The 17,800-nt window shown below is 34.8% G+C and overlaps 1 protein-coding gene across 7 annotated transcripts in view; it reads right to left on the bottom strand.

The window, feature by feature from the left end:
* CNOT6L (CCR4-NOT transcription complex subunit 6 like) overlaps positions 1-17,800 on the bottom strand; it is a 119,270-nt gene that overhangs the window by 25,100 nt on the left and 76,370 nt on the right. For all 7 annotated transcript variants that reach the window (XM_047855548.1, XM_047855544.1, XM_047855545.1 and 4 more), the window contains 3 exons: positions 11,643-11,711; positions 8,472-8,629; positions 6,258-6,412 (listed from right to left, as the gene is read on the bottom strand). In XM_047855548.1, coding sequence (XP_047711504.1) covers positions 6,258-6,412; positions 8,472-8,629; positions 11,643-11,711 — 382 coding nt within the window. The remainder of the gene's footprint in view (positions 1-6,257; positions 6,413-8,471; positions 8,630-11,642; positions 11,712-17,800) is intronic.

Genomic DNA, 17,800 nt, shown 5'->3' with positions numbered 1-17,800 from the left:
ATTTTTTAATGGGGGCACTTGGGTGGCTCAGTCGGTTAAAAGTGTCCAACTTCAGTTCAGGTCATGATCTCTTGGTTCGTGAGTTCAAACCCCAAATCAGGCTCTGTACTGACAGCTCAGAGCCTAGAGCCGGCTTTGGATTCTGTGTCTCCCTTTCTCTCTGCCCTCCCCCCCATCTCAAAAATAAACAAACATTAAAAAAATTTTTTTAAGTGTTTAAATAAAGAAATAAAAATACATGCTTAGTTACTGACTTTCCTCCATTGGAAAAAAAAAAAAACCACATCATTTAAAAATGAATCCCACAGGATACCTGAGTGGCTCAGTCAGTTAAGTGTCCAACTTCAGCTCAGGTTGTGATCTCACAGTTCGTGAGTTTAAGCCCCACATCAGGCTCTGTGTTGACAGCTTAGAGCTTGGAACCTGCTTCAGATTTTGTCTCCCTCTCTCTCTCTCTCTCTCTCTCTGTCCCTCCCTCGCTCACTGACTCTCAAAAATAAACAAAAATTAAAAATTTTTAAAAATAAATAAAAGTGAATCCTGAACAATTATTTAGTTTATTACATGCTTCCAACCACCTCTCCAAACTTTCTTCCCAACTGGTATAATTAATTATTGTATTGCCTCACTTTTGACTTTTATAACTTCCCAGTCTTCTTGGAGTATCAACTTTTTAATGTCTTTGGTTTCAAAAAGTTCAGAAAAACAAAACCAGTTTTCCTAAACAGAGTATATATGTCCTTCTAACTAATACTCCTTTCCTTGGCACTTATAAATACTAAAGAGGACAGAGTCATGCTCAAGTTTTGTCATTTCTACTTCACCAATAGCTGAAGATCCAAAGAGATAGTTGAGAACTAAGGAACCAAAGAAAGTTCCTTCTTCACAGTGAGAATTAAGTAAGATGTGCCTCTTGTAGCTCAAGAACTTTTTTTAGGTAACCTTCCTTAAGAACATTTCCAACACTAGTGAAGATAGCCATAGTCTCCTACAGCTTGTCTTCTTTTCATATTTTATACTACATTTATAATGCATTTATAATATAATAAGAAATTATTCTCCATTTTCCATCCAAATTACCTTACCAATTTAATTGGTTACCTTACTTCTTAATTTCCCCCCTAAACACAGCCAGTGCACTCCACTCTGCTTCTACTTTTTGTCTCACAGATTTACATACAGGTGACATTTTGACATATAGAGAGGTCTTCCTCATTCCTTCTATTAAATGTTTTGAAAAAAAACACACTGGTTTATAGCTGCTTTCCACTCACTAATCCAAACCATCAGGCCTTGGTAATGAGTAAAAACTTTTAAATGTGCCTCTATTTCAATTCATTTTAGTACTCCTATTCTATACCTAGTACACATATGCTATAAGCTTTATTCCTGATGCTATTTTCTTTATTTTAGTCTAAGAAGTCTTCTATTTACCTTTCTGAAAGTGTTATTTTACAGAAAGGCAAATGGGCACAAGAGAGATCATATACAATAAAGACTGATATAATAAAAAAACAAAGACCCCACCTTTTCACATGATTTGAGATAGATTATTAGGATGAATGTTTCAAATACAGGAAGAACATGTCCAAAACAGCCCTTCAAACAGAACAAAGAGATAACTCAATTTCTTACTAGCCTGTGATCTAGAAGTAATTTTATAGGCTTGTGATGTAATTAATTCAATGGTAGAGAGAGACAGTGAATGCCAACTATGAGCAAACAAAACAATCTGTAAGACCTGAGTAATATTCCCTCCCTGAATTCATTTACAAGCCAAAAGGAACAAAAGGTACATGGTCAAAAGTATAACCACAGCAAGGTAAACTATGACCCTTTCTGGATCATATTCCAGCACTCCTAAACCTAAACCAAATGGAAGTTTTTACTGTATATTCAGTATAAGATGCTATAAAATATGTTCTTGGGTCCCTTTAAATAATCATGGGAGTGCCAGAAAATAACTTGCTAAAAAAGGTAAGCTTAGAGACCAGGATAAATAGGGAAGAAAAGTAGATTATGTACTATCCTACATAACTTTGTACAACTCTGAAACACTGAAACCACTTTCACATTCTTGATCATTTTAGCCATATAAGAAATCATTCAAGTTAGGGGTGCCTGGGTGGCTTAGCCAGTTAAGTGTCCGACTTCAGCTCAGGTCATAATCTCGCAGTCCGTGAGTTTAAGACCTGCATCAGGCTCTGTGCTGACAGCTCAGAGCCTGGAGCTTTCTTCAGCTTCTGTGTCTCCCTCTCTTTCTCTGCCCTTCCCCCACTCACACTCTGCCTCTGTCTCTGTCTCTCTCTCAAAAATAAACATTTAAAAGAAAGAAAGAAAGAAAGAAAGAAAGAAAGAAAGAAAGAAAGAAAGAAAGATAGAAAGATAAATCTCTCAAGTTAGGTGAAGCAGTTATTATATTATCTCTATTGTGGCATTTGTGGCACCAAGCAGTAATTTTATGTTCCAGACTAAATTTATGAGAGAGTTAACATTATAAACTAGAAATCACAATCTATTTTTTAAAAATCACACAGACGAATTCTAAGGCAACCACCACCTAGGACAGAGGAAATCAGTATATGAGAAACCAGTGAGATAGAATTATCATGATTGGTCATTTTGGAATGAAACTATAACCTCTGGGTGCCCTCTTCTCAAGCACAAAACTACTGTATTAACATAGGAAGGAAAAGCGAAGACTTGGCCTTACCTGGTACCTCTGAGACTGGAAGCAGGTTAGAAAGCACAGACAATACAGCAAGGACTGCGCACCATGACAACCTAGTTCTAAATCCTACTGGAAGAGACTGTCTCTTCACAGTAATGGTCACTTGTTCTAAAATGGCTGTTCTCATATTTCCCTTTCTCACTGATGTGAAACAAAGCTAAACTGTTCAGATCAGAACTGCTAACTTCGAGAACAGCAAGTAAGTCATTATCTGGATCTTGTTTCATCTCCATTTTTCTGCATTTTCAATTTCTTCAAATTATGTATCTGGTTCCAAGCCCATTTCTACTAACTGTTAAGGCTAGAGGACAAAATATGGCAAAAGGAAATTTAAGTTTCTGAGTCTAAAAACTTACCTATATTAACAGTCTTTCCATACACACACAACAAAATACACACATATATGTATATATGTTTCATAAAATCCTTTGGGCTGAAGATAATATTTACTGAGATAAAGGACAAACCAAAAGCTGACTTTTGGCATTTTTATGAATCGAAATTTCTCGTTTCTGGTATCCCCATGCATCTACCTGAAAAACATTCATAATGTTGACCAAAAGGTCCTGCCAAATCTTGAAGTGCCTTCTGAAGCCCCAATGATTAAATTAAACTGCAATGAATATGACACAAGGACTATTTTATTGTATTACAATTCTCAGAAAATACAATTTAATCAAAATGGGTTAACAAATTTTTATTACAGTATTTTGTAAAAAACAGTAACTATAGTTTCTATTTATTGTTACCTACCTTCCACCATTTCCCATGAAGAGATAAGCTGTCATCTATGAAGGTTAAACATTATGAGATATTCTGGTTTTAGAAGAATGATACTTTGCAAATGAGATTTGGAACTACTCTTCCTACAACTACCATTTGACTTTTAAGTTTTGTTAACTATACAAAGAAATTATCTCACCTGGCAATATACAAATATATACAAAGGAGAAAAGCCCAGAAAGGGCAAGTGACTCATTCAAGATTATATAGCTACATAAATAGGAGAACCACCTGGCTTAAAAATTCTTTTCTTAGCACTGTACTATCTCTCCAATCTGAAGAAAGAATAGAATAAAAGCATGGTAGTATACTTTGTGTTAAATTTCAGATAGTTTGGCATTGGATAGTTAGCTCATTTGACATCAACAGTATTTGGTACTGCTCAGAAGAGAATACAATAAGGTATTATACTCAAAGTATTCATCTGTTACTGAATCCATGTTACTTATTATTCAGACAAAAAGAGTTGAAGTAGGGAAGAAAACCAAATGCTGCACCTAAGTATTCCCTATGTGTTCATCTCTTAACTAATTTGCAGCATTTTTAATAATTCAAACATCAATTTTTAAAATACTTAACTGTTTAACATTTCCTAGATAATAGTTATAATTGTTAGTTCAAATCTTAACTACCTCTAGTAAATTATCAAGGCATTTTAGATTTTCCTCTCAAACTATGAAGGGAATAATAAAAATTATATTATCTTCCTTCCAGAAGAAACAATGGCAAATGGAAAAAGAACCTGATGTTTTATCTCAATATTATCAGTATTCTTTTTTCAATTATGGTGTCTCAAGGAAATGTGTATATGAACACAGATAACAAACATCAAATTCAAGGCAATTTTTCCAAATAAGGTAACTGTATAAGAGGTACAAGTAATACCGGAAGCTCAACAAGCAACCTAAAGATTCAGTTTAGCACCATGGTTAAAAGCTTTGATTATCAAGCCAGGCTACTCTCGGTACTTTGGTTTCCTCACCTATAAAAATGATGATATAGCTCTACTCCTAGTTCTGAGGGGTGCTTTAAAAAGTAAATAAGAGAAGGGCGCCTGGGTGGCTCAGTTAGTTAAGGCTCTGACTCTTGATTTCAGTTCAGGTCATGATCTCATGGTTCTTGAGTCTGAGCCCAGCATCGGTCTCTGAGTTGGCAACGTGGATCCTGCTTGGGATTCTCTCTCTCCATCTGTCTCCATTTCTAATCACCCCCACCCCCCACCCAAAATAAATAAACTTAAAAAAAAAAAAAAGAAAATAAAGTAAAAGGCCTAGCATTATTATTGAAGTAATATCTATTGTTATTCTATAATTTGTTTAAAAAAAAATCACCAGCCAACTAGAAGAATTTAGTATATTCTCACCTCAGTCAAATACTGCAGGCCTCTGCACTAATGATTAGCCAAAATGAAATATATTAAAAATTCACAGAAAAAAAACAAAAATTCACAGAAAAGACAGGAAAGTAGGTACAAATGAGAAAAAGTAGGCAAGTATCTTCAAATTCGCTTAACTCACTTAAAATAACATAATATGCTAGTTAAGTATGCCTGTTATCAATAAAAACATGTAACTGGCTTTGTTACAACTGTTATTAAAAGGGAGACAACACTGGAAAATAGTAACAAACATCTATATGCTTATCCTATAAGTAGATGATTCCCTATCCAATGTATCAAACCCAAATCATTAAACAAGGGATTCAACCTCTATCAGACTTTACATATTTCAGTCTTCTATTGGAGATTCCTTCAATTTTCCACTCTAAAATTAGCAGCCTTTCTGAGGCAAAAAATGTGCTTTTCTCTTTTCCTTAAGATGATAACTAAAGAATGTGCCTCTAACCATTGAGCCGCTCAGCCAGCACTCAAAAGATGACAGATTGTGGCTCTGCACCCTCAAGTAGGGAATGCAGTGTCGTACATCTAATGCATACAACTTCACAACCAGAAGCTTCTACAAGATAATTTATGTATTTTAATAAGCACATTCATAACATTTTCACCTTTTGACTTAATCAATGACATTAACAGCTCTGAAAAAACACAAATCATGTTTTCTGTGTGTTTGATAATGACTGCTCTCCACTGTCCTATCTCAATCAATCCTTAAATAAGCTGTCTCCCTTCCATCCTCTCTTACCTACCTATGCAGATCTCTATTGTATATATATCTTATTTTTATTTTCTTATATGATTACCTTTCCTACTAGAGCTCTGAGTGACATTAGGAACTATGTCATGTCTATCTTTGTGCCTAATTTGACTAGCACAGCACTTGACACAAAGCAAATATTCAGTAAACATTTAGTAAATGATTAAATACACGAAATGTTAACTGGAAAAGATGAAAAAGGTTAATAAAACTAATGATTCTGAGAAAGCCGTCAAAACAAAAATCACAGAAAGAAAATCACATCACTCATTTCAAATCTTAAAAGGCACTACACTACCTTTTATTTACATGAAAACTATTTACTTCATAAAAATATATTTAGAAACATGATAACCCCATATTCAAGCATAACTCTCAAAATTTCTAGTGTAATTTGGTAATAAAAAATAAAGAATAATACAATAAAGACTCTTATTTCCAAGACACAGCCTAAGAAATGTAACAGCTTTAATTTTTACATCACTTGCTTTCTAGCTTTTTGTTCATTTTATAGGGTTAAATCAAAGACAATTTCAAATTGTGATAATTAAATTAAGTATATACTATTATTATTTGTTTCCTTAACTCACTTTTCTGTTTTGAAGAATATTGCACAACCGTCCACATGCTTTCTCTCCTGCTCAGACATGATTTTGGCACGTGACTTTGGAGAAAAAAAACCATCATATCCACGCTCCTTCAATGCTGGCAGAAAGAGAGTGAAGTATTGCTCTGTTTCCACTTCCTGAGGTGAAAGAAAAGTTGTCATCGACATGACAGAGGAAAACTCTAATCAAGATATAAAAATGTTTAGCATTATGAGTGAGATATGACTAAGTTAGCATAATTCACATAACAAATATTATCTATCTTCCCTTACAGCTAGCAGGAGCCATTTGACAATGGCAGCTTTTAAACCTGAAAGCACTCGAAATGTTTGCATGATTCTCTTGTTCACACACAGCTAGTTGGTTCCAAGTCTCTTTAGTCCCAATTTAGAGTTTATTCTACTATATTTTAATTCCTCAAATCTGGCAAAACGGGGCATATTATAAATTAAGCAGGAGGGAATAGTAAATTTTATATAGAGAGGTAATTTTATCTTTCTCAACTGTGGTAGAAAGGAATGATACTTAGAAGTGAGAAGATTAAGATCTATCAACAAAAAGCTCTACTTTAAGGAATTTTTAGGTGACTGAATACCAATCACCCAATTGTCTCTGCTAATCCAATATTATATAAAGCTAGACAATTTTATTCTTTGACCCATAAAATATTTTTAACAAATCTTTCCAAATTAAATAATATGTGAACACAGTGATTTATCTATAATGCTTATAACATGACTTTATAATAAAAACTTACAAATAGCCTAAATGTTCAACAGCAGAACAAATGGTTACTCAATAAATGTATACTCATATAATGAATTGGTTTTGAAGAATTTTATTACCATGGAAAGTGCATTAAATACAATAGCATGATCTCAACTTTACTTTTGAAAATATATCTGTAAATAAATAGGAAAGCAAATTTAATATCTGTGTACAACAAACACTTCATAAGTTTTAACACAGCAACGATTTCTGGATTATGAGATTAGGTGTTTTCTCCCATCACTCTATTTTTTCAAAATATTCAATTTCTCTAGGATAAAGATTTTAGACTATGGAATTACTATTACAATAAAAAAATACTTTTTAAAATTATGATGTTTTTATTTTTCAAACTATACTTAGAGGAATGTGAGGCTATTATTACTATAAATACTAAATAAAAAGAGGACAATTAAGTAACCACAACAAAGCCAACTTTGTCTATTGCTTCCTTCCCCAATTCTATGTCAGTTTTCAGTGTTTACAAGAAAACTTAATTTTTGAATATTTTTATTATTTCCCAGGAAGTCATATAAACCATAAACAACATAAAGATAAATTTTCAATCTATTCTAGTTTAAAAAAAAACCAAGTATTTAAAAAGTAATACCTTTCTTCTCAGGCTACGCTGAAAAGTAGCCACGAAATTATAACACTTACAATTTTTAAATACTTCATAAACATTTAATATTCTTTCGAAAGTTGCTAAGAAAAAATTACTAAACCCTACCTATAAACCTTGGCTATTCATTAGCTGACTGTTGAAAAGAAGTGATAAAACACATCTCAACAGAAAGGTGTTGCTTCAATTAAATTCATCATAATAAAATGTTATAACAGGAAAGTCTAAATTTCAGAGAAGGTTTTTAAAATAAGACAAAAATGCATTATTTACAGCATAATATTTTTTAATGTTTATAATATTTGTCATTAAGGAACAGTGGACAATTTTTTTTTTTTTTTTTTTTTTACAGATTCCATCAGAATCTGTGTCTAAAAAGACACAACCTTCTGCAGTTTTCTCTTTCAGCAATACCAGTGATGTGTTCATAAGATGAACTATTAACATGAATAATGGATGCAATTTTCGCTTAAGAGTAAATGCATTTAAGTGGATGACTGGCCTTTAGCAAAACAGTTCCTCTGTGGAAATGTCTTATGTCCTTATTAAAATTATCCTTTTTTTTTTTTAAGACAAAATAATTTGAGTTTTGTTTTGAACACAGGCTCTCTCCCAGAAATAAGATTAAGTTCACCTTTAAGTTTCAATCTTTTAAGAAAAAATTTTTTTTATTTTATTATTTCGTTATTTTCTTTTTTCTACACCCAACGTGGGGCTCCAACTCACAATCCCAAGATCACGAGCCACACGTTTCACCGACTGAGCCACCCAGGTGCCCCCAGAAAATTTAATTTCTATAGTATTACCTGAAGACTAATGATATCTGCATCACAGTTAACAATTTCTTCCATAATTCCCTTTTTCCTGTATTCCCAGTTTAATGCCCAGGACGGGCAATAGCCATATAGCTGCCGGGTGGCGTATTTATCACATAACACATTGTAACACATAACCGTGAATGATGCTAAGAAGTGGGAGGAAAAAAACAAAAGAGAAAAGGGAGAAAATTAGGCAACTTTTTCCAGAGAGGTGTCATATGCGTCCCTGCACAAGCACACATGGCACACAAACCTGCCCCAATGGCAGCACTGCGAGATGCCCTGGGCAAAATTCTGTTACACTGGACCTACTAAAATTTCATTGCAGTCCATCACATCAAAGAGCTTTTACTAGAATTACACATATAGTTCATATTTTAGATTTTTAGGAAATGTATTTTAATAAAAATTCAAATTCTAAATCAGAATGCTAATTTTTTGACATTTTTTGAGCAAAGCTCTGTACAAGTAGAACAAAAGTAAATTTTAGTTCTGTTCATTAAAAGGCTCTAACTTCATTAATTTTTATTAACAAAATACCCATTATTTAATATGTTTGGGGGCCTCTTACTATTCATATTGCTCTAAGCCAGAAATATATGGACAAAGTTTAGTTGTGAGAATCCTTTTTGACAAATCATACGTTCATTTCCGAAATTGAATTTTCATTTTAAAATGCCCATGGGGCACCTGGGTGGAGCAGTCGGTTAAGCGTCCGACTTCAGCCAGGTCACGATCTCACGGTCCGTGAGTTCGAGCCCCGCGTCAGGCTATGGGCTGATTGCTCAGAGCCTGGAGCCTGTTTCCGATTCTGTGTCTCCCTCTCTCTCTGCCCCTCCCCCGTTCATGCTCTGTCTCTCTCTGTCCCAAAAATAAATAAACGTTGAAAAAAAAAAATTTTTTTTTTTAAAAATAAAATGCCCTTGAACTATATATAAAAGGACTGTGAGCAAACTAATAGGAGACCAAGGTTTAAATCCTTGCTACTCAAAAATGTGTTCTGAGGAGCAAGAGTATCAGTCATCACCTAGGAACTCAAAAACGCAGAATCTTTGGTACCACAAAGACCCTACTAGGTCAGAACCTATAAGCTGACAAAATCCCCAGATGATTCACATATACATTAGTATGAAAAGCCCTGATTTTTATCAGTAATTCTCTATCCAGGCAGTCCATTAGAATCACTTTGTCCAGCGTTTTCTTTGAAAAGTGTTCGTACCCAAGATCCTAGTCAAGACTAATTTAGTATAATAGGGTCTGGATATTCATATTTTTAAAAAGCATCCCAGGTGATTATAATGGGAAGTCCATATTCTTGAGAATGACACACTTAAATAAAAGATGAGGAATCCAATTAATGAGTAATACTACTTGACTGAAGCTGGTAAAGATTCAGATGATGAGAAAAGGATTAAGAGAAACTTAGTTCAATGGACCCCTGGGCATCTGACTGGTGGCCATTTTGTACACTGTTACCTTTTTAACTATCTGGGACTCATTCTTCCAAAACTATCATTATAGTTTTGTGCCTATAAATCACCCTTAACTGTCAGAAGTTGTTATGCACATCTCCCTACTCACCAGAAGTAAAAGGCACATTTTAGCACTCAGATTCTACTCAGAAAAGTACAATACATCCCAAGAAAAATTCATACTCATTTTTTAATAAGGAAAACCCAAGAATGCATTACTTTTAAAATTCAATAACTGACAAAAAACATGTTTCTGTTGTTCTTTCTCTTTTTTTTTTTTTTTAATTTTTTTTTTTCAACATTTATTTATTTTTGGGACAGAGAGAGACAGAGCATGAACGGGGGAGGGGCAGAGAGAGAGGGAGACACAGAATCAGAAGCAGGCTCCAGGCTCCGAGCCATCAGCCCAGAGCCCGACGCGGGGCTCGAACTCACGGACCGCGAGATCGTGACCTGGCTGAAGTCGGACGCTTAACCGACTGCGCCACCCAGGCGCCCCTGTTGTTCTTTCTCTTAATGGAAAAGTAGGTATGCAGTAGTAGGAAAGCTTCACTGCAAGATTATGTTCACTCATACTCAAAAAGGGATTACTTTGAAGAACCAGAAAAATGGTGTTTTTAGTATCATAAAGGGAACAATTAATTATACATTAAGGAAGGCTAAACAAAATAAATCCACCTAAGTTAAGGGTCTGTAGAAAACCTAAAGTTTTCCTTTTACTCAGATCATCTATGTGTATCCTGTTAATAGAAGTGTTACTCGTGATAACACCGGATACAGTGGCTCCTAGAATAGGCTGACACTGTGGCTCTAGAGTGTGGTAGTTTTAAAATTACTGCCTCTGCACTTTTAAAGAGGCACAGAAAGATTTTAAAATTTTAAAGAGGCACTCTGGAAGACACAGAAATGTACTGTAGATCTGATATTTCTCAGTGTTACTAAAATGCAAACAGAACCATGAAGATGTTTCTCAATACCAAAGCATATAATTTTTTCTAAATACTTTTGACTTTAAAAAAGAACACACAACACAAACAGAAGGCCTTAAAAAGTACACAATAAGTTCCCTGGTTTAGCCTTAAAAAATTATTAAAGTGTTGGTATTCAGTGATTGGTTCAACCTTGGTATTAAAACAATAAAGTTTTCATTTGTTAATTTAAAAAATGAAATTAGATATAATGAAAAATTAGATATACTCTTATGGTTAAAAAGAAGGCATTTGGGTAAATAATAATTCATAACTTATTGTAAGTAGAATTCCCAATTATAAAATGTCTAATAAGCAGTAAGAACCACTATAAATGATGTCAAATCATTACTGGTCTCTACAAAGACATAAAAAATTTATATTTTCTACAATACTGCAGTTCGAAAAATGCTAAACCATATCCTTGAATTGCTCAAATACTTACCTTCTACCATCACTATACCACTGGCCTGGTATCGTATTTTGTTTCCAATATAGCAAATATAAACTCAGTCTAAATTATTCTCTCCCAAGTGCTGCCACTCTACCCACTCAAGAAAGATAAAGTACTGAAGCAGTTTAAAATTTCAGAGGAAAATTCATTTTTTTTAAGTCATCCAATACCCTGTGTGAAGATGTCATTTGGAAGGCCTGATTTACTTATTTATTTATTTACTCAATTGGAAGGCTTTATTACAAGGAAGAATAAAAAAAATTACCTGATGGCAGAATTTGGTCTCGTTCTTTTAATGTAATCCATGGCCTCGGAGGAAGCTGCTCTGGATGAACTGAAGGGAAAAAAATTTTAAACATTAACTTCATGTCTTCTAAAATCAGTAGTATTTACTTAAAAATGTCAAATCAACTTCTGTTGTCTCTTCAGTTTTAATGCCCCACAAACTGACTTAAAATTCTAATACTGAAATATAAAGAAGCCAAAAGAAGTTTAAGGAGACCTATGAAGAAAATACACAAATGAAAATGTGAAAAGAACATTAGGAAAGTCCTAATTGGCATTTCCACTTACACAGCCTTCATTTCTTGATTTTAAACTTTCTCTTTTAGAACATCCATGCAAAGCAAGAGATTAGAACTACATTATAGAGAAAAAAGGAAGGCATTGGTTAAACATTAATTACTCAGATATGATTATCAATACCATGGAACTAAAAGCTACCCAAGTACCAGATGAGAGAAAATTCACCAAGATTTAACTACCGCTTTTACTTCTTCCTTTTAAGAACATTCACAATTACAGGATAATTGGATTCAAGTTTGTGGATTTCCCAGGGTATTTAGTGGCTGAGAAATATGTTCCTTTAAAACAAAACACTCTTATCTTCATCCAGCCACAGTAATTTTGCCCAGAATATCTAAGATCTTGAAAGTTTCACTTTAAAGGGGTGCCTGGACGGCTCAGTTGGTTAAGTGTTTAACCTCAGCTCAGGTCATGACCTCACGGTTCGTGCGTTCAAGCCCTGGGTCAGGCTCTGTAGTGACAGCTCAGAGCCTGGAGCCTGCTTGGGATTCTGTGTCTCCCTCTCTCTCTGTCCTTCCCCCACTCATGCTCTGTCTCTCTCCCTGCCTCTGTGTCTATCTCTCTCAAAAATAAATAAACATCTATAAAAAGTTTTTTTAAAGTTTCACCTTACTGAGCATTTTGGTATTCCAACATCTACCTAAACGATGCCTGCTTTAGCTTCCATACTTTTCACAGAGTGGAACAAACATTAGTTTGCATATTCCATATCTTGCCAGGAAAGAAATGAAGCTTATCATAAGATGGCAAACAAACCAGGCAGCTGGATCAACATACTGAATCCTGGAAAACAATCATGCCTGCCAGGAGTGCCATGCCACAATCATGGCCAACTATGTAAAAAATGGAAAGCCCGATATATAAATACAGTGCAGTGTAAACAAGGTACTTTCTAGTTGTTGGGGTTCCTTATCAGCAAATGGTTAAAAATTCAGAAATCAAAGAATCCTCAAAATAAAACATGTATGGTGATGTTGACATTTTGGTGCTTCCCAAAACATTACTAATCTATTTTAATTAATGTATCACAGTGTATCAGTATAAGTAAAATGCATAGTATTCACCAACAACATCCAAAGAGTCAAAAACATGAAAAGACACTATATCTCACCAGTAATCAGGAAAAAGATGAGACAGCATGTTTTTATCCAGGTTGACAAAAAAAATTTTTTTAATATATCCAGAGTTGGTGATGGTGATAAGAAATGAATACTTGCATATGTGGCTGATAAGAATATAAATTGGTAGGGCTATCTGGGAGGACATCTTTTAAATTTTTAAACATCCATATCCCCTATGACCCAGCAATGCTATTTCTTGGATTCAGCCCTATCTGCTAAAGAAGCATTCATGGGAATTCAAGGGGTACAGCCACTCTGGAAAACAGTATGGAGGTTCCTCAAAAAACTAAAAATACAACTACCCTATGACCCAGCAATTGCACTACTAGGCATTTATCCACGGGATACAGGTGTGCTGTTTCAAAGGGACACATGCACCCCAATGATTATAGCAGCATTATCAACAATAGCCAAAGTATGCAAAGAGCCCAAATGTCCATCGATGGAGGAATGGATAAAGAAGATGTGGTATGATATATACAATGAAGTATTACTCAGCAATCAAAAAGAATGAAATCTTGCCATTTGCACTATGTGGATGGAACTGGAGGGTATTATGCTAAGTGAAATTAGTCAGAGAAAGACAAAAATCATATAACTTCACTCACATAAGGACTTTAAGAGACAAAACAGATGAACATAAGGGAAGGGAAATGAAAATAATATAAAAACAGGGAGGGGGACAAAACAGAAGAGACTCATAAATATGGAGAACAAACTGAGGGTTACTGGAGGGGTTGTGGGAGGGGCAATGGGCTAAATGGGTAAGGGGCACTAAGGAATCTACTCCTGAAATCATTGTTGCACTATAAGCTAACTAATTTGGATGTAAATTTAAAAAAATAAAAAATAAAACAAGTTAAAAAAAACAAAAGCATTAGGGGCATCTGGGTGGCTCAGTCAGTTGAGCATCTGACTTTGGCTCAGGTCATGATCTCGCAGCTCGTGAGTTCGAGCCCCGCATCAGGCTCTGTGCTGACAGCTCAGAGCCTGGAGCCTGCTTCATGTTCTGTGTCTCCCTTTCTCTTTGCCCCTCCCCCACTCATGCTGTCTCTCTCTGTCTCTCAAAAATAAATAAACATTTAAAAAATTTTTAAGAAAGCATTCAAATAGATACTCATTACACTGCTGTTTATAGCAGCAAAAACATGGGTAAATGGCTAATATTCATTTTAGAGAAATTTATGGTATAGTTTAAGAAAAAAGGGATAGATACATGTGTGCTAAAATAGAAAAATATATAAGAAAAACTGAATGAAAACAATTAGAAAATATGCAATGATAAAATGTTTTATTAAAAAACATTTTAAAAACACGCATGAAAAGTAATACCATAACATTTCTACTGGTGTAATTTTTACATATCAATGTCTAGAAAAATATCTACACAAATACACACCCAATTTACAAGTGTGTTTACTTACATGGAGGGAACATGGAATTAAAGGTAATGGTCAAAAAACATTCTAGTCTTAATAGGAATTTTTAACATTTCTTACAAGGAGAATGATATACTCATATGGACATATACTTAAAATTAATTTCTAAGATGAAACTGCAATGTCAGTGATATGACAAAGAACAGAAATATATGGGCTACCATCAAAAAAAAAAAAAACCACTGTTTAATAGATATAACAGTACCAGAATTTGGATCAATATGGAAGATAAGTGTCCTCATGAATACAAGAGACAGGAGTTAACATAGTAATCTCTCAGAATTATACTTAAAATGTGATAAAACAGTAATCCTCCCATTTTTATCTCCCATACATGCCACAATGGGTGGTAGACAGCTGGGTAAGGGCAGCAAAAAAATCCTGATTCCTCTGGCCAGTGAAGCCAAAAAGGAGAAATGCAACAAGTATTACATGAGAAACTCACACTCAGTGGCGGTGGTAATCCAAAGTGCTCATGGCAATCTCTCTACCAGAGCCCAAGAGAGCCAACACATCCCACCCCTCCAGGGACCAGCAGCAATGGGCCTAATTTGCCCACACTGAGGTTGTCAGCTGAGCCTGGAAGGGCTAAGAGAACCCATATGCTAAACCTAAACTGGGCAACTGCCTGTTAAAATTGACATTTGATTTTAAAAGGAACAAAGGGCACCTGGGTGACTCATCTGGTTAAGCGAACAGCTTCGGCTCGGGTCATGATCTGGCAGTCATTGAGTTCAAGCCCCTCATTAGGCTGTGTGCTGACAGTTCAGAGCCTGGAGCCTGCTTAGGATTCTGTCTCTCTCCCTCCCTTCCTCTCTCTGTCTCTGTCTCTGTGTCTCTCTCTCTCTCTCTGCCCCTCCCTTGCTCCCTTGCTCTGTCTCCTTCTCTCAAAAAATAACATCAAGGGGTGCCTGGGTGGCGCAGTCAGTTAAGCGTCCGACTTCAGCCAGGTCACGATCTCGCGGTCCGTGAGTTCGAGCCCTGCGTCAGGCTCTGGGCTGATGGCTCAGAGCCTGGAGCCTGTTTCCGATTCTGTGTCTCCCTCTCTCTCTGCCCCTCCCCCATTCATGCTCTGTCTCTCTCTGTCCCAAAAATAAATAAACGTTGAAAAAAAAATTAAAATAAAAAAAAAACATCAAAAAAAATTTTTTTTAATAATAAAAGCTTCAAGAGTCTCCAAACATAACATTCAAGATAACCAGAGTACAACTGAAAATCACTGGTCACACCAAAAACCAGGATTATCACAAATTAAGGCAGAAAAGACTACCATCAGAGATCAACACAGAGATGATTTAGATGCTGAAATTATCTGACAGAGATTTTAGAGCAGCTATCATAAAGCTGCTTCAAGAAGTAATTACAAATTCTGCTGAAACAAATGAAAAAATAAAAAGTCCAAAGAAGTTCTACTTTTTAAAAAATGACCAAAATGAAATTACTGAACTTAAAAATATAATAAAAAATAACAAAACTCACTGAAAGGGCAAGAAAAATTAAAAAACCAAAAAAATTAGTAATTTGAGATTTCTTCCATCTGAACAATTAAAGGAAAATAAACTGTGGGAAAACAATGAACAGAGCTTGAGAGACAAAACCTCTAAAATTCATATCATCAGAGTCAAGAAGAAAAGAGAAACAACATAGGCTTAAAAGTATTCTAAGAGACAATGGTGAAAATGTCTCAAATTTGGTAAATGACATAAACCTACAAATTCAAGAAGGTGAGCAAACTTCTAGTAGAATAAACCCAAAGAAATCCACACCAAGACATATCATAGACTGAAAAGTAAAGACAGAAAAAAAAATATCTCAAAAACATCAAAGAGAAAGGACACATTACCTATCGGAACAATAGGTTTCTTTTCTGAAACCATGGTAGTCAGAGGAAGCGGCACATTTTCAAGTGCTAAAAGAAAGAACGGTCAAGCCACAAATTCCGTATCCAGCAAAACCACCCTTCAGAAATCAAGGGGAAATAAAATTGTTATAAAAGAAAAACCAAGAGACTTTGTTGCTAACAGAACTGCCCTTAAAAAATGGGTAATGGAAGTTCTCTAAACAGAAAGGAAATGGTAACAGAAGAACCAGAACATCAAAAAGGAAAGAACAAGCAATGAGTAAAATCAGGGGTAAACATAATGGATTATGTTTCTCCACATGAGCTTCTTAAGTCATAGCTGATGGCTGAAGCAAAAATCATAACATCTGTGTGATACTCTGTGCAGGTAGAAGAAAAAAAATACATATTTTAATAAAAGTGGGGAGTGTGAGGCACACAAGTGGAAGGCATCGATAATGCACTTAAAGTGATAAAATACCTTTATCAGTTGACTACACTATGTATACTGTGATTCTAGAGCAAACATTAAGAAAATTATAGAAGACAATATACTCAAAAATAGCACAAATAAAACAAGGGAGAATCCTAAAAAATATTTAAGTAACCCACAGGAAACCAAGAAAAGATAAACAAAGGAAGTACATACAGGAAACAAACAGAAAACAATTTTTTAAAATGGCACAATTAAATGCTACATATCAATAATTTTTTTTTAAGTTTATTTATTTTGAGAAAGAGAGAGAGAGAACGTGCACAGGAAGGTACAGAGAGAGGAAGGGAGAAAGAGAATCCCAATAAGCTGCGTGCTATCAGTGCAGAGCCTCATGACTGGGGGCTCAATCTCAGGAAATGCAAGATCATGACCTAAATCAAGATTAAGAGCCAGATGCTTAAGGGACTGAGTCACCCAGGGACCTCTATTGCTAATTATTAAAAATGCAATGATCTAAATATACAAAACAGCAGACTCTTGTGGGGCAGACACATGACTCAACTATATGTTGTCTATAAGAAACTTATGTCAAATACAACAACATAGTAAAGTTGAAAGACAATGGAAAAAGAAATACCATGCTAGGAAGAAACAACAACAAAAAAAGTAGGTGGTTACATTTACATCGGACACACAGACTTAAGAGCAAAGAAAATACTAGAAAAAGAAGGTTGTTACTTAATAATAAAAGGTTCAATTCAGCAAGACTATGTAGTAATTCTAAATATGTATACACCAAACAATGTACCTTCAAATACATATAGCAAATACTGCCAGGGCTGAAAGTAGAAACAGACATCTCTACAATTACAGTTGGGGAGTTCAACACTATAATGTCAGTATTTGATAATAAGAACACTAGATAGAAAATTTAGAAAAGATATAGAAGAATGGAACATCACCACCAACTAACATAGTTTACATTTATAGAACAATCCACCA

This window comes from Prionailurus viverrinus, chromosome B1 (genome assembly GCF_022837055.1).
Source record: "Prionailurus viverrinus isolate Anna chromosome B1, UM_Priviv_1.0, whole genome shotgun sequence".
Classification (NCBI taxonomy): domain Eukaryota; kingdom Metazoa; phylum Chordata; class Mammalia; order Carnivora; family Felidae; genus Prionailurus; species Prionailurus viverrinus.
Note: the sequence above shows the minus strand (reverse complement) of the source record. Positions and strands in the feature narration are given on the sequence as shown.